The sequence below is a fragment of the Hydra vulgaris genome, chromosome 02 (genome assembly GCF_038396675.1).
Source record: "Hydra vulgaris chromosome 02, alternate assembly HydraT2T_AEP".
Lineage (NCBI taxonomy): Eukaryota > Metazoa > Cnidaria > Hydrozoa > Anthoathecata > Hydridae > Hydra > Hydra vulgaris.
The window spans coordinates 14,795,628-14,819,980 of record NC_088921.1 but is presented as its reverse complement, the minus strand read 5'-3'; the positions used below and the strand labels follow the sequence as shown (position 1 = coordinate 14,819,980).

General features: G+C 27.3%; 2 protein-coding genes across 2 annotated transcripts in view; both read left to right on the top strand.

Annotated features, from left to right (window-relative positions):
• LOC136075871 (NACHT, LRR and PYD domains-containing protein 3-like) overlaps positions 1–23,900 on the top strand; it is a 42,609-nt gene extending 18,709 nt beyond the window's left edge. The window contains exons 4-7 of the mRNA XM_065789310.1: positions 17,534–18,986; positions 20,433–20,557; positions 20,662–20,999; positions 23,814–23,900. Of these exons, the coding sequence (XP_065645382.1) occupies positions 17,534–18,986; positions 20,433–20,557; positions 20,662–20,999; positions 23,814–23,900 (2,003 nt within the window). The remainder of the gene's footprint in view (positions 1–17,533; positions 18,987–20,432; positions 20,558–20,661; positions 21,000–23,813) is intronic.
• LOC136076762 (uncharacterized) lies at positions 9,288–10,662 on the top strand. The gene is made up of 4 exons (XM_065790206.1): positions 9,288–9,408; positions 10,054–10,132; positions 10,256–10,339; positions 10,528–10,662. Exons 1-4 carry the CDS (start codon positions 9,356–9,358, stop codon positions 10,660–10,662), a joined length of 351 nt encoding a protein of 116 aa, XP_065646278.1. The 5' UTR covers positions 9,288–9,355.
• Positions 23,901–24,353: the final 453 nt, after the last annotated feature.

Below are 24,353 nucleotides of genomic sequence, written 5' to 3'. Positions count from 1 at the left end.
TTTTCTCCTTATATGATTATATTCTTTTTGATATTTTTTCTGATCATATTGACCAAGTCCTCTCTCTTTATCCATCAGCTAATGTTGTTGTTGTTGTCGATGACTTTAATGCTCATCACACTGAATGGCTTGGCTCTAGACACAGTGACTCTGCAGGCATTAAGGCCCACAACTTTTGCTTTTCTCAATCCCTAACTCAAGCAGTCAACTTTCCAAATCACTTTCTGGATAACCTAAATCATTTACATTCTCTACTCGACTTATGTCTTGTTGCTTCTGATCACAGTTAGATCTCTCTAAAACTATTATCTCATTCTTTTTCATCATCATAATCCCCCTATCATTGTATTTCTTAAAACTACCTTAAAGCTGACGGGACACTTTCTGTAATTTTCTTTGTGAAGGCCCTTCAGTAGAAATCTTTCATCTTCCTTCTGACAAACGCTCTTACATATCTTCTTGGATTCAGGCTGGCATTGAATCTTTTATTCCCTCTCGACCATTTTTAGCCTCACTCTTCTCCATGGCTTTCCTCACATTGTGCTGCTGCAATTTCTAATCAAAACCATTACTTTCATATCTATCAGTAAAACACTTCTCCAAAAAATGTTTTTAAAATGTTTACTATTGCTAGAAACTATTTGAAAAAATTTTTTTCAAACACCATAGCCCACTATTCTCAGGTCATGAAATCTCATATTTCATCTCAAAAATTAGGCTTTAGTGACTTCTATAGAATCCTGAACAGTATCAAAAATAAGGGCAAACCTGTTATTCCACCTCTCTTGTATGGTTCAGATTTTGTCACCTCACCTAAAGACAAAGTTGAATTGTTTGCTAAGAACTTTTCATCAATATCATCTCTTGATTCCACTAGTTACGTTCTACCTGATATAGCTGCCAAACAGGTTGATCCATTGCTTGACATTCGTATCACTCCAACTTCTGTATCTAAAGTGATTTCCTGCTTAGACTCTTCTACAACTTGTGGTCCGGACACGATACCTATCATAGTCTTGCAGAAGTGTTTTCCGGAGCAGTCCTCTATACTTTCAAAACTATTTAACAAGTGCTAATCAGAGTCTTGTTTTCCGACCTGCTGGAAAGCGGCATCTGTTATTCCTATTTTCAAAAACTCTGACTCGTCTTGCTATCATCTTATTAGTCTTCTTCCTATCATAAGCAAGATATTTGAATCTTTAAATAACAAACACTTAATCTCTCATCTTGAATCTAATAACTTACTTTCTGATTATCAATATGGTTTTCGATTTTGTTCTACAGCTGAATTGCTAACAGTAATAACCGATAGGTTTTTGTCGCTCTTGACATTTCTAAAGCTTTTGATAAAGTTTGGCTTGTTGTTCTTCTCCATAAGCTTTCTTCTTACGGTTTATCAGGTAACTTCTTTAAGATTATTGAATCCTTCTTTTCCAATCCTAGTATAAAAGTTGTCCTCGAAGGACAGCACTCTTTTTCATATTCTGTAACTTCAGAGGTTCCTCAAGGCTCTGTCTTTGGCCTTATAATATTTTTAATTTACATTAATGATCTTCCAGATATTCTCACATTTAAGGTGGCATTGTTTGCTGATGATACTACCATTTGTTTTGTCTTAATAAGAAGCCAACACTCTCTGATTGCTTGGTGGAGGCATTTGAGCCTGAAAAGGATCTCACTTTTGTTACAGCACGGGGCTCACAGTGGCTGGTGAACTTTAATTCGGATAAAACCCAATTTTTTCAGCCAATAACTTAGATCTTCCTATATTTATGAATGGTAATGTACTCAATGAATCAAATGAATTTTCTTGGAAACCATATATAAAATCCATTGAAAAATTAGCATCTGTTAAGGTTGCATCTCTTTATCGTGCTCGAGACTTACTCACTGGATTTTATTCTTTATCTCTATAAATCTTAAATCCGTCCTTGTATGAGGCACATCTTTCGATGATGCCCTTTCTCTTTTAGACAAGGTGCAAAAATGCATTGTAAACATAGTTGGACCTGCTCTTGCAGCCAACCTCCAACTATTATCACATCTTTGTAATGTTGCTTCTCTTTATCTATTCTATAAATACTATAATGGACACTGCTCTAAAGAGCTAGCTTCTCTTGTGCCAACTACTAAAATTAAATCTTGTGTTACTCGTCATTCAATAAAGTCTCATCCTTTTTCTGTGACTGTTCCTAAGTACTCTAATTCGTCTAGTTTTTTTCCTTTAACATCAATTCTTTAAAAATTTGCTTCCTATATCTTGCTTTCCTGATTCATATAATATGCAATCTTTTAAGTTGTCTGCCAATTGTTAAGTTGCTTTATAAACTTTTATTCCGTCTTGTCGCTTAAGTCAAGCCTCATTCTAATCTATGATTTTCATCTTCTTTTGTAGCTGCTATATCTAGTTGTATTTATTTTTTTTTCATCTTTTTTAAAAGAACAACTTTCTTTTGAACAAATGCCTATTTACTATTGCAAGAAAACAATCTAAAATGTTGCTAAGCTGGAAAAATGGATTTTCCCAAGTGCTAAACTGGAAAAATGGATTTTCCCAAGTGCTAAACTGGAAAAATGGATTTTCCCAGTTTACTAACTCTCATATCTCAGAAGATAGGCTATAAAGAATTTAGAAAAATCTGCTAAGTGATAGCATTTCAAATCAACATGACAGAATATCAGCTGAGTGATATGATTTTTTGTTGTCTACTTCTTATTTATGCTATGTCATCTAGTCAGAAAATTAATATTAAGAAATATAAAAGCATAAGTAAGGATACTGACATTTTTTTTCTGCAAGAAGTGTCTCAGGTTAGCTTGACACAGTTCACCAGTTATTTTAGTTCTATAAATTAAAAAAAAATATTTTTCTTGTATATATTTAAAACAAAACAGTAATTACAAAAGTTTAGTTGTTTTGTAATTGTTTAGTTTTTGTTTTTTTTTTAATTATGTTGAGAAAGTTTTATTAAAAATTATATAAAGTTTGGCAAATTATATGAATTTAAAAACATACGACTGAACACAAACATAATTAGTAAATTATGAGTAGATAAAAACCATGCCAGAGGTTCGACAAAACACAAATATATATTTATATAAAGTAACTTACAGATGAACTCGTACTGCGCCAGTGGTCCTTAAAAAACACAAACATACAAATATATAATTGTCCAATGAGTGGAAGTTGTTTATCAAAAAATGTGGTATATAAATAGGTTGTTTCCTCTTAGAATGTACCTGATAAACAATATATTGGCATAACAGAGGGTGAATGGAAAAAACGTTTTGCCAATCATAAGCAATCTTTCAAAAATAAAAAGTATTCAGAAGACACCATAGTGTCAAATATGTATTTTGAATTAAAAAAAAAAAATATTGATGATTTTATACTGAATTGGTCCATCCTTAAAAAAGCACCTGCATATAACAATATTTCCAAAAAATGCATACTATGCCTTCAAGAAAAATTTGAAATAATTACACATGCAAATCAAGAATGCTTATTAAACAAAAAATCGGAATTAATTTCTAAATGTAGGCACGCAAATAAGTTTCTCCTAAAAAACTATAAAAATAAATGAGTTCAAATAATATTTACATTAAATACCCTTTTTTTAAAAAACATTTAAAAAAAAGCATAAGTAATCATTTCTAAAGAATTCTTTTTATGATAGTGTCAGCAAATTCCACAAATGTGTGAATTTTTACAGTATTTAAGACATTTGCAACTTCCTGTAATTTAATTTTTGGTATAAATTGAAGTTTTATTAATTTGATCATTCATTTTTGATAAATCTATGTTGATAAAACACAGTGTAAAATGAAAAAAATTTTTGTAAAAAATTTTTTTTATTTTACACTGTTTTTTTTTCTGCTAATATATAATTGCTCTTTTCTTTTAAGAACATTGAGCACTCTATTGTGTAGAATACTTTTTAAAGTTGTTTAAATATATATAAATAAATATATATATATATATATATATATATATATATATATATATATATATATATATATATATATATATATATATATATATGTATATATATATATATATGTGTATATATATATATATATGTGTATATATATATATATATATATACACATTTTTATATATATATAAATTTTTTTTGTAATTTTCTCACGTCAGTCAAGTTAAGATTTTTTTGCGCATTTTTGAAATATTCTCAAAACATCTAAAAAGCCATGGCCAAGTTGTTGCGACTAAATATGGTTTGTGTATTCAGAAATAAACTGGGACCTGCTTCCCAACCAAACCTGTATAGTTGTGCATTAGCTTTAAACAAGAAGGAAGTTTAAATAAGAAAAGTTATAAGATTAAGTAAAGGTTGAATTTATCACCAGGCCTCAAGCAGATAAATGCAGTTCAAAAAAAATGATTATATTGTTTAAAACTAGACAGCAGATTGTATAACATACTTGATTGTGTAACTACAATTATTTAAAAAATGTTAAGAATGATGATTTCATGTTTTCTAAGTTGGTTCTCATATTTAATTATAGATAGTAATAAATATAAGTAATAACCATGGTATATATAGAAATAATAACAATAATTAACTTTAAGAAGTTTATTAGGAGTATTATATTCAACTTTACATAACTACCATTAATTTCTTTAAATGATGATGACAATGATGATGATGCAGGCTTGGCCAGGAAGGCGTGCGATTTCACGTCATAATATGACCACGCAAATACTATTTGATTTTATGTAACTTGACCACGGCTGTTAATAAGTTTTAAAAATTTGTATGCGTTTTAGAAACGCGCTATAAAAATCTTAACTCAGCTATAAAGAAACTTCGTCAAAGAAGCAAATAAATCTTCATAAAAAAAAATAGTAAAAAACAAAATAAAAATAACTTTACTAAAACTAAAACAGCAAATATAAAATTAAAACTTAACTAAAATAAATAATAAACTATAACGATAAGATTATCTAAATTATGTTTGGAATAAATAACTTTGAATCGTTTATCTTTACTAATGTTTTTATAAATTCATATTATGCGAAACCCTTTTTAAATAAAATAACAACTTACAACTGACAATTGTTTAATAAATGCGTACATTTAAAAGTTTAAAAAAAGATTCTTAAAAATTCTTCGCACAAAAAGTAAAAAAAGTAAAAATAATTAAATCGTTTATTTAAAAAATTGTTTTAATTTTTTTTTATTTAAAAACATTTATAATAAAAAATAAATATAAAAAAACACATATTATTCATTAACCCTTAGATAAATATAAAAAAACACATATTATTCATTAACCCTTAGAGCGCGACGAGCCATGATCGTGGCTATACCGTCAGAGCTCGAAGAGCCACGATCGTGGCTTTAAAAGTGGTCTTTGAAACTATGACTTTTTACAGCAAAATACCGCTATTTGTTCATTAAAAATGGTAGTATTGAATAGAGCACTTTTTTTTTTATCTTTTGGTATATTGTCTTTATATATTTGGCATTAAAAATGAGCAACAGTGAAGAAAGTTGTATGGATGTTATAAGTTGTACCAGCGAAGAATTTTTAAGTTCCAGCGATGACAGTTTGTTTGATGAAGGCACGATAACTTTAATTTAAAAATTTTATACAATATTATTTAATACAAATATATCAACTAGTATGATAATTTGGAGTTTTTATTTTAATTTTTATGTAGACTTCAGTTCTGATGGCGATGTTGATGTAGATGATGTTGATGGCAATGTTTTAGATGATTGGGTATTTGTTCTAGGAGATGACCATGGTCCTGATGTTGTTCACTTTACTGGTGAATCAGGACCCAAGCACTCAATTTCACCAGAGTCTAAGCCTATTGAATATCTTGACTTGTTTTTTACTCATGAATTTTTGCAAAATATAGTAAATTTTACTAATAATTACTCTGATACATGGATTCAAAATAATCAACAACATTTGAGGTCCCATCCAACATCAAGAGGTCATGGATGAATTAAACAGGGAAAGACCAATCTTTTAGAGATAAGAGCTTTCCTTGGAGTCGCAATTAACATCAAAAGGTCTCATCAAAAAAGCTAACCCTAAACTGAACTGGGATATAAGTCATCCTTGTGCTACTCCCTGGTTTGTTACCCACTTCAATCGTGACCGGTTTCAACTTTTGCTTAAATTTCTTCATTTTTCAGACATCCGTGTGCCAAATAAACAACCACTCAATTAAATTTATAAAATTCAGTTTTTAGTTAAATATTTTAACAACAAATTTCTTTATTATTATTATCCACAAAGAGACATTTCTATAGATGAGAGTATGGTTGGCTACAAAGGAAAGACACCACATCTGCGTCAATATATGCCAAACAAACATCATTCTTGGTTTGGAATTAAGTTATGGTGTGTTTCAGACAGTACCAATGGTTATTTGTGTCAATTTGAAATTTACAAAGGAGGAAAAGACCCAGATGTAGCTGCCATTGCCTATGGTATGGTACCTTATAGTTTAGTTTTTCGTCTTTTGCGCCAAACTAATTTCCTCCATCTAGGTCATCACTTAGGTATTGACAATTATTATACTTCTCCTCAACTGCTATTAGATCTATATGCTCATCATACTACTGCAACAGGCACAGTGAGAGTCAACAGGAAAGGCCTACCAGAAATCTGAGAAATCAAAATTAAAAAACAAGGAGGTTTGCCAATGTAGAAAAGGTCCTTTGTTGTGTGTGGCATACCAAGATGGTAAAAAAAAGCCTATATTACTATCTACTGTTGCTAAAGCAGGTTTTACTGAAATGCGTAACAGAAGAGGAAATATAGTTATGAAGCCAAATGCTGTTGCCCTTTACAATAAAACCATGGGCGGTGTAGATTTGGGTGATGCACAGCTCTATGTGTACTTGTCTGAGCGTAAAACAATAAAGTCGACAACTAAAGTTGCTTTTTCTCTATTTGGTAGGACAATTTTAAATAGCTATTTATTGTATAAGCTCAATACAAATGAACATAAGCCAATGTCAAGAATAGGTTTTATGATGGCTATAGTGGAAAGTTTAGTCGGAGATTATTTTCCAGTGAAAGTAATTTCTAATAGATGAACATCAAGAGAGATTGAAATGGCTAGAAGTACTTTTAATGTTCCATAACCTACAAAAAAATAAAGTTCAAAAACAGTTGTTTTCTTGTTTGTTTTTTTGTTATGTTTTTTGCCGGGTTTTTTAGTTGAATTTTTCTGAATGGCGTTTGAATTTTATCAAGCGCTCAAAGGGTTAATGTTTTTATAAAAAATCTTTAGCAGTGGTTTGTTACTTTATTTAAATGTGTTTCAATAATATAAAAACGTAAAAATCAAAGTTATTTAATTCAAACGGCTTTCAAATAAATTTATCTTTTTTTTTCTTCTCAGCAAAAACTTTAATGATTCTAATATAAAGTTTAAAGAGACCTTCGCTGTTTAAAGTCGTCGCTTATAAAAGTTTTTTTTTTTTTAATTTTTACTTTTGTTTTACTTATAAAAAAAATCTTATATAATTAAATAATATAAATAAAAAAATGATACTTAAAATGATAATTAAAATCATTAGCTACTTTATTTAAAAGCGTTTTGCTAATAAAAAAACATTAGTAAAGATCATTGTGTCGAAATTATTTATTTTCGAAGTAATTAAAAACTAATTATTTCAGCGCATTTGTTTAAAATCGTGGTTAAATCATCAAAACAAAATATTATTTGCGTGGTCATATAAAGACTTGAAATCGCACGCCTTCCTGGCCAAGCCTGATGATGATGATGATGATGATGACGATGATGATGACAATGATGATAAGTTGATGATGATAATGATGATGATGATGATGATGATGATGATGATGATGATGATAATGATAACGATGATGATGATGATGATGATGATGATGATGATGATGATGATGATGATGATGATAATGATAACGATGATGATGATGATGATGATGATGATGATGATGATGATGATGATGATGATGATGATGATCATATGGATATTCGGTATAGCAACGCAAAATTTGCATTACCGAACATTTTTGTTCGCTAATGCAACCTGACGCGGCCTATGTTCGTTTTTGTAACAATTTTGTTCGTTATTGCAACTTGTTGTTCGTTATTGCAACTCCGGGAACGTACGTTAGAGCCTTATAAGTTTTTTGTTTTTTAAGAATATATTTGATCGTAATCCGGCAATAAATTTGTTGAATCGCCATTAAATACTAAATAAAATATTATATACATACATAAAATATTTTATACATAAATATATATATATATATATATATATATATTTATATATATATGTATATATATATATATATATATATATATATATATATATATATATATATTTATATATGTATATATATATGTATATATATATATATATATATATATATATATATATATATATATATTTATAAAATTTTTAAATATATTCTACAAGTAGAGTGCTCAATGTTCTTAAAAGAACAGAACAATTATAAATTAGTAGAAAATCACTTAACAAAAATTTATCTCATTTAACACTGTGTTTCATAAATGAAGATTCATCATAAAATCATCATTTCTGATGAGTCTTTATTGATGATACTCAGTGGTTAATTTTATAATCACTTAACAAAAATTTATCAATGAGATAAATTTTTGTTAAGTGATTTTCTACTAATTTATAATTGCTCTGTTCTTTTAAGAACATTGAGCACTCTGCTTATACTCTAAATATAAAGTTGTTGTTTTTCACTTTTTCTGTTTTCTGTTTAAAACAAAACAAAAATTCAAACTTGTCTAATAATTCTTTCAAGGTAGTTCAAGTGATATCGAAGACTTGGATACATTTGTTACAGCAGGTATACGGTTTATTCATATTTGTATATAATTTTTGATACACGTATTTGTGTATATTATATGTTATAAATTATATATATGTTAAAAATTATATATATTTTATAAATTTTGATACACATATTTGTATACAATTTTTGACGTGTAAATATATAAGAAATAAAAGTGTTGTTCAATAAATATAGTCTTAATAAGGCGTTAAGCTTGAACTCATAAAATTAGCAGTCAAAATAAAGCCAAAAAGTAAAGATTTTACTAAATGATGACTTAATAATAGATTTTTTTTTTTTGGATCAGAATTTTTATGTTCGATAGATTCACAGGTGTAAGGTTGCAATACAATCTAATAACTTGCATGAAATTCTTTTTAAATTTCAAGTCTAGATGTGAGAGAACCCCGATACAGTCTACCTTATTTTGTGGTAATATTTTTTTTATAACTGTTTGTAATAAAATAAGGATATAATAAATGTTTATAAGATTGAATCTGTTTTCAAAGAAATGTATGTTGAAATAGCACTTCTCAGTTGCTATAATCTATTTATTCTGGTCAAGTAAGTATCTTACTTAAATTTATAATTCACAGATACATTTTTATATAATATACTATTGAGTCGGGATAGCTCAGTTGTATAGTGTGCTGCTATTATTGTGATGGATAGCCTGTCGCAGCAGGATTGCAGATTCAAATCCCACCTTTGCCAGTTACTATTCAATTATGAAGGGAGTTTATTTTGAACAAATTTGAAGGTCCCTAGAGTTCATTAAATACTGTGTTCTTAAAAATATATTTTAGCATTTGTTTATTTATTGGGAGTTGTTTAAAAATCAGTTTGGAAACAAAATGACATGTAATATTTTAATATAAATAAAGTCTTTTGCAATATTTTGTTTTTGAGTATTCAATTTTCAATACTTGAAGTCAAATAGTTTTTTTTTTAAATCGACTTTTAGTCAAAGTAGATAAAACTTACTAAATGCTAAATCTTTAAATAGTATTTTTGTATTTGATGTTCAGTTATACAGTTACAGACATAACTGGTTTATTGTTGATGGATAAGATAAAAGTTTGTATTACATAAAAATATAGGAATTTACACTCTATTATTCCATTTGCTTTATTTTTATTTTTATTTTTTCTTGATTATTTAACATGTTTTTGTATTTCCGTTTATTTATTCAGAAAATTTTTGTTACAGAGATCTCCTTAGCCTAATGACAGAAGATCAATTGCATGATCTTTTTAAAGCTTTTGTTTTAGCTTTTAATAGTTTGAAGGTAATCATAATCTAAAATATTATTCATATATTTATTTCTAATTATTTCATCTTAAAATCATCTATTTGGATAATATTCAACTTTCCAGTATTATTTTTGTTTTTTAAGTAATGATCTTTTTAGGAGAGTGACTATGTATTTAAAATTCTAGTGCCTGAATCTATTGTATTTATATTTGGTAAAGCTAGTAATGTGTCAAGAATAAAGGTAATCTAAAAGCTTTTGTTTTTCAATTTTTTATTCTAGTAATTAATTACTTAAATTATTAAATATGACTTATTTATATAATTAAATATTACTAATTTGTATAATTATATAAATAAGGGATTTTTTAAAATAACTTTTATTAATATCATAACTATTTTTAATAATATTTTTGCGCATTCTCGATTTAGGCTGAAGTAGCTCTCTGTACTTTTATTTCTGAAAGGCAATACAAACTTTTATATTTTTATTTTATTCTTATTATTATTCTTTCAACTAATTTACCATTATTAGTTATTACTACACATTTATTTATTTTTTTTTAAGAGATAAAAAGCGTTTCTGTAGCTCACCAGAATCAACTTGTAAAACTGGTAAGACTGTAACACTGGTATTCAATCAATATATATATTTTATTTAATGTTTATAGCAACAAGGTATAGAAATAAGTTATTTTTTATTATTATAAAACACCCAACCCTTAAAAATAAAAAAAAATAAAGTTGGCAAAAAATTGCAGACCTTGATATGTTTTAGGTCATCATCAGGTCAGCAAAAACATTTATTGACAAGTTCCATCATAAAAAGTAGAAACCTAAACCGTTCGGAAATATTTGGCAACCTCAAACGCTAAGTTCGGCAGTTAGGTTTGCATTGCCAAATGCCAACCCTAATTCCAAGGGCTGTAAAGCAATACTTTCAAAATTTAAAAAAATGTAAAAGAATTGAAATATATTTAGCTTTAATGTAATAAGAATAACGTTTTTATATTTTTTTTTTATCTTTTAGATGTAGATTTTTCAGTATCAATTTATTCAGAAAATCAATTATTAAATGTGAGAATTTTAAAGTCAAATTTATTAAAGAATTCAATAAAATAGTTTTAGATATTAAATAATAAATTATAAAATGTGTGTTCTTTAAATTTGAAAAATAAATGTTTATTTTATTTATATATATATATATATATATATATATATATATATATATATATATATATATATATTTTTTTTTTTTTTTTTTTCAGAAATCCTTTAAAGATATTGGCAAATCAAATTCATCTATAAGTACTAAGGGTTTAAAAACAGATCCGACTATAATCATTGATGTACCACTTGGATGTTCAGCAAATATATATATATATATATATATATATATATATATATATATATATATATATATATATATATATATATATATATATATACATACATACATATATACATACATATATATATATATATATATATATATATATATATATATATATATATATATATATAGATTAATTTTTTATATTTTATTTATATTTTCAATATCGAAACTAATGTAGAAGATTGAAAAAGCTAAACTGACTTAGCCGATAGGATTAGTGGCAGAAATGGTTACGCTAACGTTCTTGATGTTTGCAGAAAATGTTGTATTCAATTTATTTTAATTTTAGAAATACATTATTATTAATAAAACCTATAAATTATTAAATTTCGTTTTTATAATTGAAATAAAACTTGATATTTAAATTTCTGATAAAATATTTCGACATGGTTACATCATAGAAATATAGCTTACAATATACTATTGGAAAAAAAATAAAAATACTGAAACCTTTAGAAAATAATAAAATAATCAAACAAATAAATACTGAAACATTTAGAGAAATTAAATTTGGGCTCCTCATATTAGGTACAACATATTTTCCTTAAGTTGGTGAAAATGAATGTAAAATATAATTTTTTTTTTTTTTTGTAATTCACCTCCTCAAGGCCATGAAGGCCACTACAGATGAGGAGGCTACTCATTAGTGGTTATAACCCTCTCTCAACTCTATAACTCCGAAACACGAACCTCGACGAACAAGGCCGCTGCGCGGAGAAACAAGTTGAGCGCGGTACTACCAGGGACGTCTCGCTTCTGAAGCGAGCACTTTACCACTACACCACTACCGCATACATTAACTACAGTTGATACATTAACTACAAAAAGTGCTTCAATATAAATACAAAGTAAAATGCGAAATTGAATTGCGGACCATTATTCTAAAGGTATTTCATGTTGCAACAGCTTTTTAGTCATGTTTATTATTTTTATCAATAAACAGGAACTATAAACATGGCTACGCTGCTCCAACCAAAACCCTCAGTCGATGTATTTACATTTACCTGCATGCTCTCTTTAATAGTCAGTAAATGCATTTACACTTAATAACATACATTACCAATATATTCATATTAATTTAACTTATATTAATAAAATAATCATGGTCCTTAAAATATGATATTTTGGTTTGCACAAAAGTTCGCATTTCACTAGTGTGTACTTTGCATTTTGCCGATTTCCTTATATTCAACAAATATTAAAGAGATAAATGGAAGCACTTGCACCCTTGATCCGTAAGCACCTTTGATCCTAAAGCGTTATCTCCATTCCTGCAAAACCTTTTAAAGAGAGCTGATAGCCAGCGTCGAATGATTATTTTACAAGGGAAACCTTACTTGCCTAAGTTGCAAATAGAACTTCATTATTATTAATGATTTAGATAATACTAAAATTAGTATTATGTAATTATATTTGTCATTATAGAAATTGTGTTTCTGAATTTTCAAATCAAAATAAAATGCAAATCCTGAAAATGATTATTTTTTAAAAAGATAATATTTTTCAGTTTCTTGATTTTAATTCGGGGCGGGATTAATCATTCACTAACAAAGGCAGAGGCTGATCTTGGCTTTTTTTTTATGTTTGAAATAACTTTTATACTTACAGGTTTACTTAAATAACTTTTATACTAGGTTATACTTACATTAAATAACGATGCTTTGCAAATACTAAAATAAAAATAAATAATATACTCAAATAAATTTATCCCCCCTACCCCATTTGTGAGGGCAATTAGTTTGCAAAATATTTTTTATACTATTCTAAACTAATTTCAAATTTAACAATTAGTTTGAAATTTCATGAAATAATCTTTTAGCGTTCAAAAATTATAGCTTGATAAATATTGTAACCCTCTCAAATTGAGGGGGATTCAAACTTTTTATGGACATAATTTTTAAACGCTAAGAGATTATTGCATATAATTTAAAATTGATTGATGAATATGTTTTTAGTTAACAATAGAAAAAAAATATTATGGTAGTTTGTTACCTTCACATTTGAGGTCAGGGGAGGGGTGTTTTTGGAGGCATTTTTTTTATCGGGCTCTAATAGTAATAAAAGGTGCTGTAACGACTATTGTCGCCGAGCATAAAATTTAAAATTTATACTTTAACAGCCGTTAACAAATGTTTATCTAGTCTACCTTTTAAAGAATTTACTGTCATTGCAGAAACCACTTTTTCAGGTAAAGCATTCCAATGAGGTATCACTCTGTTCGTAAAAAAATTGTGTCTAATGGTTGTTTTTGCAAATTCTCTTTCAAATTTCATTGAATGACCTCTTAGACTTTGGGAAGAAGCTTTATAAAGCTCTTTATACCACAATATCTTATCAATACCAGTTGTTATTTTGAAAAACTCAATAAGATCATCTCTTGTACGTCTTGTTTCCAGAGTTGTGAGACACAACTTTGCCAATTTTTCAGTATAACTTAGATGTTTTAGTTCAGGTGCTACCTTTGTTGCTCGTCTTTGAATTTTCCTAGGTCATTGATATCGTTTTTATTACCTGGACTCCACACTGGAACTGCGAATTCCAGGTGTGGTCTAACCAGCGATGTGCATAATTGCCCTACCAATTCAGTGTTAAGATAAGTAAAGCTTTTTCTTATTAAACATAAGATTCTTTGTGCTTTACTTGTAGCTGCTTGAACCTGATGATTCCATTTCTTATTGGATGAAACTATTACACCTAAGTCTAATTATTATGTTGTCATTTTTAAAATAAAACTTTGATTGTCGTGTTTCATTGTGTAATTATAGTTAATATTTTTTCTCCCAATGTGCATAACACTGCATTTGCTTATGTTAAAATCCAATAACCATACATTTGACTTTAGTATCATCAGCGTATAGTTTTGTAATTGAAGAGATACATTGGGGAAGATCATTGATATGTAAAAGAAAGAGAAGAGGACCCAATACAGAACCCTGTGGCACACCGCTATAAATCTCTCACCAATCTGATACAGCTTCACTTATTACCACTCTTTATTTTCTGTTTTTTTAAAAAAAATTAATTCAATTTAAAATATTGCCTTTTATTCCATAGTTAGAAATTTTATATATAAGTCGATGGTGGGGCACCTTATCGAACGCAAAATCTAGGAATAATATATCAACTGGATAATCATCTTCAATTTCAGTTGTAATAATATCGAAAGTTTCTAAAAGGTTTGTTAGGCATCCTTTATTTTGTACAAATCCATGTTGTTGAGGCTTTAACAGATTGTTTTCTGTTATATAAATTATCAGCTTTTTTCTAATTATTTTCTCTATTATCTTACATTGTATTGATACTAAAGAGATAGGTCTGTAGTTGAGCGGATCTTCCTTGCCTCCTTTTTTAAAAAGTGATGCAATGTTTGCAGATTTCCATAATTCTGGCATCTCTCCTAAATGAATCGATTTCTATCGAGTATTAATGACAAAGGTTTGGATAATCCTTCTGCACAATGCTTTTGCACATAGGGACTGATGTTATCACAACCAAGTGACTTGTTTTCATTAAGTTCTAATAAATAATTATGTACAATATCTTCTTTTAGTTCTTGGTCCCAGTCACATTCAAACAATTGCATTGTTTTATCGATGAAATGTGGTAGATCTTGATTTTCTTTGACAAATACTGATTGGAAACTACAATTTAGTAGATTAGCAATGACTTTTTTATCTGTTATTATTTTATTGTCACTAGTTTTAAGTGCTTGTAGTTTTGTATGTGTTTGATTTTTTTGCACATATGCATAGAAGAGTTTTGGGTTATGTTTTACATCTTTTGCTAAGTTTATTGCATGATCAAGAGTAGATTTTTTAATTTGCTTTTTAATCATTTTATTAACTAGTTTGTATTCATTATTTAGGTTTGTATTTTTGAAGTTTGTAGCACGCACTCTGCACCATAGATTACGTTTTTTTCTAATTAGATTCTTGATTTTTATGTTGATGCATGGATTTTGGATAGAACTAGTGGGTTTGAAGTGGTGAGGAATATATTGTTTGCAAGCTTTTTCATAAATTTTTAAAAAGTATTTATAACATTGGTTTGTATTTATTTTATCAAATATTTCATCCCAATTCACTTTATAAAACATGATATTCATTTCTTGGTATTTTTCTTTTTGAAAAATAAATCTCTTATTGTTGAACTTTTTCTCACATTAATTGAGTATGTTAGTTTTCCATTTTAAGATGTAATGTCTTTTAGTAATTTAATCATCGCAATTTTTTGCAAAGCATCTTTAATTGACGTAAGTATAAACAAATAAGTGTTTGGAGTTCTATGTATGGAAGTTATCTCTCCAACAAAAAACACGCTGGTTCAGCCCTTGCAGCAAGGGAGGGTCTGAGAGTTAAAAAATAATTAAAAAGCTAATTGAAATTAAGACTTTGTTATAGTTAAGATAAATCAATAACCTTTACACAATAGTCTAGTTAGTAAGTTCTGCACTATATTATATTGATGTTATAAATAAATATCTTAATACTCGCCTTTGAAAAATATATAGCTTATCCCCAAGAGGTGTGCGTGGGGTGACGTGGGGGATGGGGCTTACTACCTTGATTCTCACCCTAAACGCGCTCTTGATTGAAATCAAACTCAAATAATAAAAGTAAGAAAGTAAAATGCCTTAAACTTTATTTTTCTTATTCAAAACTAGTATCAAGATGCATGTATGTATGTAAGAATACGAAATGATCATTGTAAACTTATTTAAATTTATTATAAACTTAAAATTGCTAAATTTGTTTATTTTGGAAAAACGCCCACAGAAGGATTTTCAAAAAACGTATTGGTTTGGTATAGATACTAGTGTAATAAACTATTTTTATTTATTTGAGATTTATTTTTTGAAAAAAAAGTATAAACAATTGTAAAATGTAAAAAAATATTTTAATTTCTTCTGTTTTCATTTTTCCATTAGTCAATTTCTTTAACCCAAAAAAACCCATTCCGCGGAGCATTCCTGCTTTTTTACGATGGAGTTTAGATTTTATAAAAGGAGTTTGATTAATGAAAAAAAAAGGAATTAAACCTAAACAGTAAATTAGAAATAACGAACCTTTTCCATTCGTCCATTATCAAAAAATAAGTGAGTTCGGTAATGCAACCTAGATAGTTTCGGTATTGCAACAACTACTGTTTAAAACCCTAATTCCCCGCAAAAAAAATAATGTTAAAAGCGAAGTAAATGTTTTTTGGACATTCGACATGATATATATTACATCCACCAAGAAAAATAAGTTTAAAAAAGTTTTTAAAAAAATTTTATGTAACGTTTTTTTTTCAAAATCAAAGTAGGAGATTGCACATTAATATATTATAGAAAGTTTACTTGAACTCAGAAACTTAAAATCGCCATGATGATATAAAAAACCTCAAAGTTTAGGTAAATGGATTTTTTTCGTTTATAGCTTGATTTAAAGGGAATGAATAAAAAAGACATATCCGAATCATTTTTTGATGATCCCCATGCATAAATCCTCTTTTTTAGATTTTTCGGTAATGCAACGCCTTTTTCGTTATGGGCCTTACCTGTAAGGTTTTTTTCTCAAAAATTTTTTTCGTAACTAACATATCTTAAAAATTTATATCTTTCTGATAAAAATTAAAAAAAAAAAAAATTTTAAATCGCAAGCGATGCGGGTAAATTCTAAAATCCTGTGTGCCGATGATAGCGTTACAATAGCGAACACAGAACCACATACTGATGATGATGATGATGATGATGATGATGATGATGATGATGATGATGATGATGATGATAAGTTGATGAAGATAATGATGATGATATTGATGATGATGATGATGATGATGATGATGATGATGATGATGATGATGATGATGATGATGATGATGATGATGATGATGATGATGATGATGATGATGATGATGATGATGATGATGATGATGATGATGATGATGATGATGATGATGATGATGATGATGATGATGATGATGATGATGATGATGATAATGATTATGATGATGATGATGATGATGATGATGATGATGATGATGATGAGTTATTGTATTTAGATATATCTGAGATATGCACAGCACTTAAAAGTCATTATCTTACAAATTATGGAAAAATTAATGAAATTCAACCACCATTAAAATCGTCTGCAAATGTTGATTTAATGCATAAATTTATTGATCTATGTATCGTTGATGCAGTTAATACTCAAATAGATGCTGTTTATAGAGTTGAGCGAAAGAAATTTCTTGAAAAGCAATTGCGTTATACGCCAATTCCATATAGTGAAATTTTTATGAAAGAAAAATCTGTAACATTAATATCTGGAATAGCTGGTATTGGAAAAACATGGTTGCTTAGAAAATGTTTGCTTGATTGGTCAAATGATCAAATTTGGAAAAATGTTAAACTTGTGTTTTATTTGGAATGCAGGAGGTTAAATCAATATCAAAATATTTCTAATATCAATGAATTACTAAATATTTTCTACAAAGATATTATAAATGATTTTAGTATTGGCAATCATCCTGCACTGTTTATAATTGATGGATTAGATGAATTTAAATATTTAAATGAATTAATTAATCCAAGTTCAAGTTATAACGATCCAATTGTTAATGCTTTAAAAGAAATTCAAAAATACAAATATGTACTTGCTGGTAGAGTTTATGCAATTGATCAATACCAAAATATATCTACAGAGCATAGTGATAAGTTAACCATTCAAATAATGGGATTTAATGAAAATGGAATAAACAATTACATAGAAAATAATGTTTTAGAAGAAAGAAAAGGTGCTGTGAAAGCAACTTTAAAGGAATCTTCAATTGCAAAATCCATGTCATCTGTTCCATTTTATTTATCTTCCATGTGTAAAATTATTAGTGACGCAAAAAATGTAGATAAAAATTCTTTTTTAACAATGACAGATTTGTATGCAAATATTTTTTTATACTTTTTGCAAAAGCACATCATCAAAAGCAATGAATTAATTTATCAGATAATGGAAAAGGACTGCAATAAAAAATATGTTTTAAATATTTGTAAAATTGCATATCAATTGTTTGTTGAAAATAAAGTAATTTTTTCCAAAGAAGACATTCAAGCTTTTATCATTGACTTTGATGAAAATAAAGACAATTTTTTGGGATTTATAGAAAGAATTGAAACAAATCTAGGTTATTATTATCAATTTGCACATCTTACAATAATGGAGTTTTGTGCATCTGTATATGCATACAATTGTTTAAGTAGTAAAGAGATTATGGCTGAAAAAAGACTGGAGAGTTGTTTATCAATGATTTGTGGATTAACCAATAAAAGTCAAAACAGTTTATTAAAGTTTCTTGTTAACCTGAATCCTTCAAAATCTCTATTTTCTAAACTGATTTCGTTTTTTAATCTTAATTCTTCAAAAAAAGCTTATGAAGATCCTTTATTTTTGTTTTCCATTTTAGGTAAGTCCTTAATATTTTGTTGCATTATTATTAGTCAATTTAGATTAAGATACAAGTGTTTAAAGGACACACCCATGCTGAACCAGATTTTAGTTTGATGAAATGACATAGGGTTGTGTCATATCTTTTTGGAATTGTTAGAGCCATGCTATTCAGGGAAAGTTGGTGAAAAAAATCATAAAACTAATCTTTTAAAAATATTTGGATTTAAACAGGGGTCAAAATGTGTCCCAGACATTGGCGCCCTTCTGGTTGATCATGAGACCCATCTGAGAGGGGCAAACAACTGTTTTATATTTTGTTAAACGATATAACTAGTTATAAGTTGCCCCCTCTAAAGAGCCCCAAAGACAACCCGAGGGGCACCAATTTTCATCACCCATTTTGACCCTTTTGTATATAATCATTGTTAAACTTTATAAAAAAGTGTATAAATAATGAATAATTCTTTTACTTAATAATTCTGAAACAACAAAAATAAAATATTAAAAATCACTTTATTAATATAGTCAAATATGTTTACATTAAAAAAATACAAATATTGTACAATAGTTTTATACTAAGCATTAGTAAATTAACATTAACATTACTTAACAATACTTTTATACTTAACAATACTTTTATACAAAACAATACTTTTATACAAAACAATACTTTTATACAAAACAATACTTTTATACAAAACAGACCTCATCATTACCACATGTGTAACTTCTTAATTGTGCATACTTTCATTTTATTTGTTTTAATTTTTAAAACTGAAGTTAAAAACAAAGCTTGTAAGTAATGTTAAATGGCATTTAATAAGGAACCTATATACTACAATAGCCAGCATTTTTATTTGTAATATATTATGTTATATTTGCATACTTGTATAGAATGTTTGAAACATTTTTTAAAGAATTATTATATGTTATATAAATTCGTAAATTTTATGTAAAATTTTAAAGTGTGTTTTCGATGTGTTTTTAAAATATTTTTATAATAATTGTTATTATAAAAATAAAATAATTTAAAATCTTGTGTCAATTGTTATAAATTAATTAGGTTTGTTTAAACGTTGTATCAAATCCTAGTAAACATTTAAAAACAAAAGAAGAAAATATGGAGAAATTAAATCATCAAATTTCAAGGAAGGATCTGTGAAAGCATCATTTATTATAGCACTGATTCCAGATGTACCAGAGACAAATCATGATATTAAAATTCTGCTTAACTAACTCTGTTTGGATAAAATATGCTTTACTTGTGTAGCAGATATCAAATTCTGTCAAGTCATTTGTGGTATGTCTTCAAGTTCCATGGCAACTCGTCCATGTTATATTGTACATGGAATAGAACAGAGTTTTTAAAAATGATAGCACTGAGCTACAAACACTTGGGTCACTTTTGGGGGTCCAAAATCACTAAGGTTAAGCAGTAAATTGTATAAATCGAGTAGATCAAAGAAAGTTAGAGCAAAAGAATATTTTAACTGTATTGATGAAGTTCTTTTAATTAGAAATGATAATGACCTAGTTGTTAATCATCTTTCGCCTCCAGAACTTCGTTTGATGAAAGGGGCAATGAACTATATCTTTAAAACAATAAACAAGTTTGCTGATCCAATACTATTAAAGATTGAAAGTGATTAAAATATTTCAAAATCAATAAGAAATGGATCGTATAATGGTAATGGTTGCCAAAAAATTTATTTAAAAAGTGCGTAAAGTACTATAACTTGGTTCTAGTCCTATTAAAACCATTGGCTGTAGCATTCAGACTTCTGGATAACCTTGCTCGCTCTTGTTTTGGTGTAAATATTAGGTCAACATTTGCAAAAGACATCAGGTTGTTTAAGAATTATTACTCAATCTTGGTGGAAGATTACGAAATGACAGTTACTGTGAAGTTACACATCATATTTCAACTTGTAGGTCCTTTTTGTAAAGACAAGGATATTGGATTGTGTTTCTTTAGTGAACAAGCAGGGGAAGCTGCTCACTACTCATTTCTAAAGGAAGCGTGGGAACGTTTCAAAGTGTCTGATAACCATCAAAAGTACGCAAAGTATTTAAAAGAAGATGTGGTTAGTTTCAATGGAAAACATTTATTTAATATTTAATAAATATTTTTTGAAAATGTTATTTTTTCCTTTTAATTTTAAGATAAAAAAAGTGCTCGGCATTTGCGCCTCTTAGACTGTTTTTAATACCCATCTGATAAGGGCATATAACGACTAGTCATATTTACTGACAAAATGTACAGCGATTGCATGCACCCCTGTAGTGAATCTTGAGATCAGTCAGTGGGGTGCCCAAGTCCTGGACCTATTTAGCCCGCTGTATAAACCCAAATATTTTTTAAAGGTTAGTTATATGATTTTTCACACTAACTTTCCCTGAATGGCATAGTTGTAACAATTTAAACAAAGTATGACACCACCCTATGTCATTTCATCAAACTAAAATCAGGTTCAGCATGGGTGTGAGGATATAAATAATATAAAATTATACTTAAAAAATCTTCTGTTGATACAAAATTTTTTCCTAATTTAATAAATGTATTAGTTTAATAAATTTATCATTTCATAAAAACAATTTATTAAAATCAAAAGTTTATCAGCATTATTTAGATAAGTTTTGTTATTAAGCTGTTTTATCTTTATTTCTCTAAATGATAAACTCTATTCTTTTTTATTTGGTATGTTTAACTATATTAGGCAATACTATTATGTTAGAGAAATTTATAGTATTTTAATATTCTTTATTTTATACAAACAATATAAAAAGTAAAAAGTTTTTAAAAAATAGATCCAAAAGTATATATATATATATATATATATATATATATATATATATATATATATATATATATATATATATATATATATATATATATATATATATATATATATATATAAATTATGTTAGTGTATTCTACAAACAGAGTGCTCAATGTTATTAAAGAACATAGCAATAATAAATTAGTAAAAACACTTAACTAATTTTTTCTTTCTTCAACACAGTGTTTCTCCATCAGTAGGTTCATCAGTTTAAGAATCCTTCCTAAATTTTTTCTGAATGAACCTACTGATGGAGAAACACTGTGTAGAAGAAAGAAAAAATTAGATAAGTGTTTTTACTAATTTATTATTGCTATGTTCTTTAATAACATTGAGCACTCTGTAGAATACACTAACATAATTTATATATATATATATATATATATATATATATATATATATATATATATATATATATATATATATATATATATATATATATATATATATATATATATATATATATATATATATATATATATATATATATATATATATATATATACTTTTGGATCTATTTTTTAAAAACTTTTTATTTTTTATATTGTTTGTATAAAATAAAGAATATTAAAATACTATAAATTTCTCTAACATAATAGTATTGCCTAATATAGTTAAACATACCAAATAAAAAAGATTTTACATAGTAAATAAAAAAGTAAATTTACAAAAAAGTGTTTTGCAATAAAAAAAGAATAACAAAATTAAAAAATTTACAAAAAAATATAAAGTTCACAAGAAATTTCTTAAAGATAATTTGAAAGATAACATAATAACAATATAGGCTTGCAGATCGTAAATAATTGAGTTACAAATTATATCAAGAAAAAAGAGATTTAAATAAAAACACATAATAATTTAGAAAATTAAAAAAAAAAAATTCTTATTGAGATTATAGACAAACAATATAATAGCAATACTGGCTTGCATATCGTAAATAATTAAAATACAAATCATACAATTAAAATCATACATTACAAATCATATAAACCGATATAAATATTAAATAAAAAGAATTTCAAAAGGTTTTAAAAGTACATTTGTAAATTTTCAATTTCAAAAACTACTTCTTTCAACTTTTTTTTAAAACATATAAAATTCCATTCCAAGGAAGAACAAAGTTATTTAAGACAATTTTGTTCCAAAGGATAGGTCCACGAAATGATATGCAAAATTTACAATGATTAGTTTTTGAAAATGGTTGCATCAAAAAATCATCATTTCATAGATCGTAATTATTTTTTTTTTTTCGTTATAAATGTACATAAAACAAAGAATATACGTTAAGTTGATATGAAGAGTTTATTTTCAAAACGCGGTATGAGCAATTTTGTTTTTATGCGCTGCTCTAAATATTGTTTAATTAAAAAAAAAGTAATTTGCGCATGAAAGTGGAATTAATTAGTATTTATGATTTTATTTATAATTGATAAATTTTCAAAGTTGCTTTTTTACATAACTATTTGTTATTATTATTTATTTGTTGTTTTTTAAATTACTTAAAGTTTTTTACTTAAGTTGGCACATAAAAACAAAATTACTCATACCGCATTTTGAAAATAAACTCTTCATATATGCTTATAACATTCATTTTTTTAAGAGAGGCTTTGAATGAGTTCGTCAATCACAAGAATTAACTAAACGGGCTATATGTTTCTGATGACGATGAAGATGCTTTATTTTAATAAACATTACTTTTGTCACATCGTTACTTTAATAAACATTCAAGGTATTTGTTTTTTTCAACAAAAAGCGGGTTTTTAGTGGGTATTTCCAAAATATCTAACATTTCAATTTTTGTATACATTGAAAACATCATTTTTTTTTGCTGAACAAATTTTATGATTATTTAATTTAACATACTTATGTTAACATTTAATTGTACATTAACATAAAATATTAATTGGTTATATGAAACCACCCAAATAGAAAATTGAAAGATTTGATGATCTTTTCAAGTGAGAAAAATAAATTGTACAAATTTGCGACAAGAAATTTTTCAATACTACAACTTTCTGAGAAAATCCTAATCTGAAGTTAAACTGAGTTTTATTGTAGGATATCCAAACAAAAGTGAATCATTCTCACCAAGTTGTCCTACCTGTGTTGTTCAACACATTAGTGTTAAACAACACTGGTTGTTGATTAAGAATAGAAACATGGGTATACCACATTTTGCCCTCACATTTGTTCTTTTTACCGCCCAATGAACTCATTCAACAATTCCATTTCGCGATGGTTTTTCAACAGTTCGATAAATAAGTCTTATTTCCCATTTCGACGCCATAGCTTGCATAGTCTGATATATAAACGACTATGAATTATTTAGGAGAACTTCAGAATGAGGTCCATGACCATATTGTTTCTAACAATTGAACAACCATTGTTGCACTTTCGTCGCCTAATGGTGTCCACAACGTGTATCTGGTTGGGCCACAGTCAATACAGGTGAGATATAGCAACAAACCAATGTGAGTAACATCGCAGGCAACTCTTTCCCACACTTTGCTGACAGCAAGATTTCCTTTAGCCTACAAAATCACATTAGGATCAATTGAATTGCATTCATCACATTCAGTGACAACTTGTTTCACTGTG

Bases quoted from the DNA above. Each gene is read 5' to 3' on its own strand.
- LOC136076762 (XM_065790206.1), top strand. From the start codon at position 9,356: ATGTATGTTGAAATAGCACTTCTCAGTTGCTATAATCTATTTATTCTG. The intron at 9,409-10,053 runs GTAAGTATCTTA...TTTTTGTTACAG, and splicing joins AATCTATTTATTCTGGTCAA to AGATCTCCTTAGCCTAATGA. The intron at 10,133-10,255 runs GTAATCATAATC...TGATCTTTTTAG, and splicing joins TAGCTTTTAATAGTTTGAAG to GAGAGTGACTATGTATTTAA.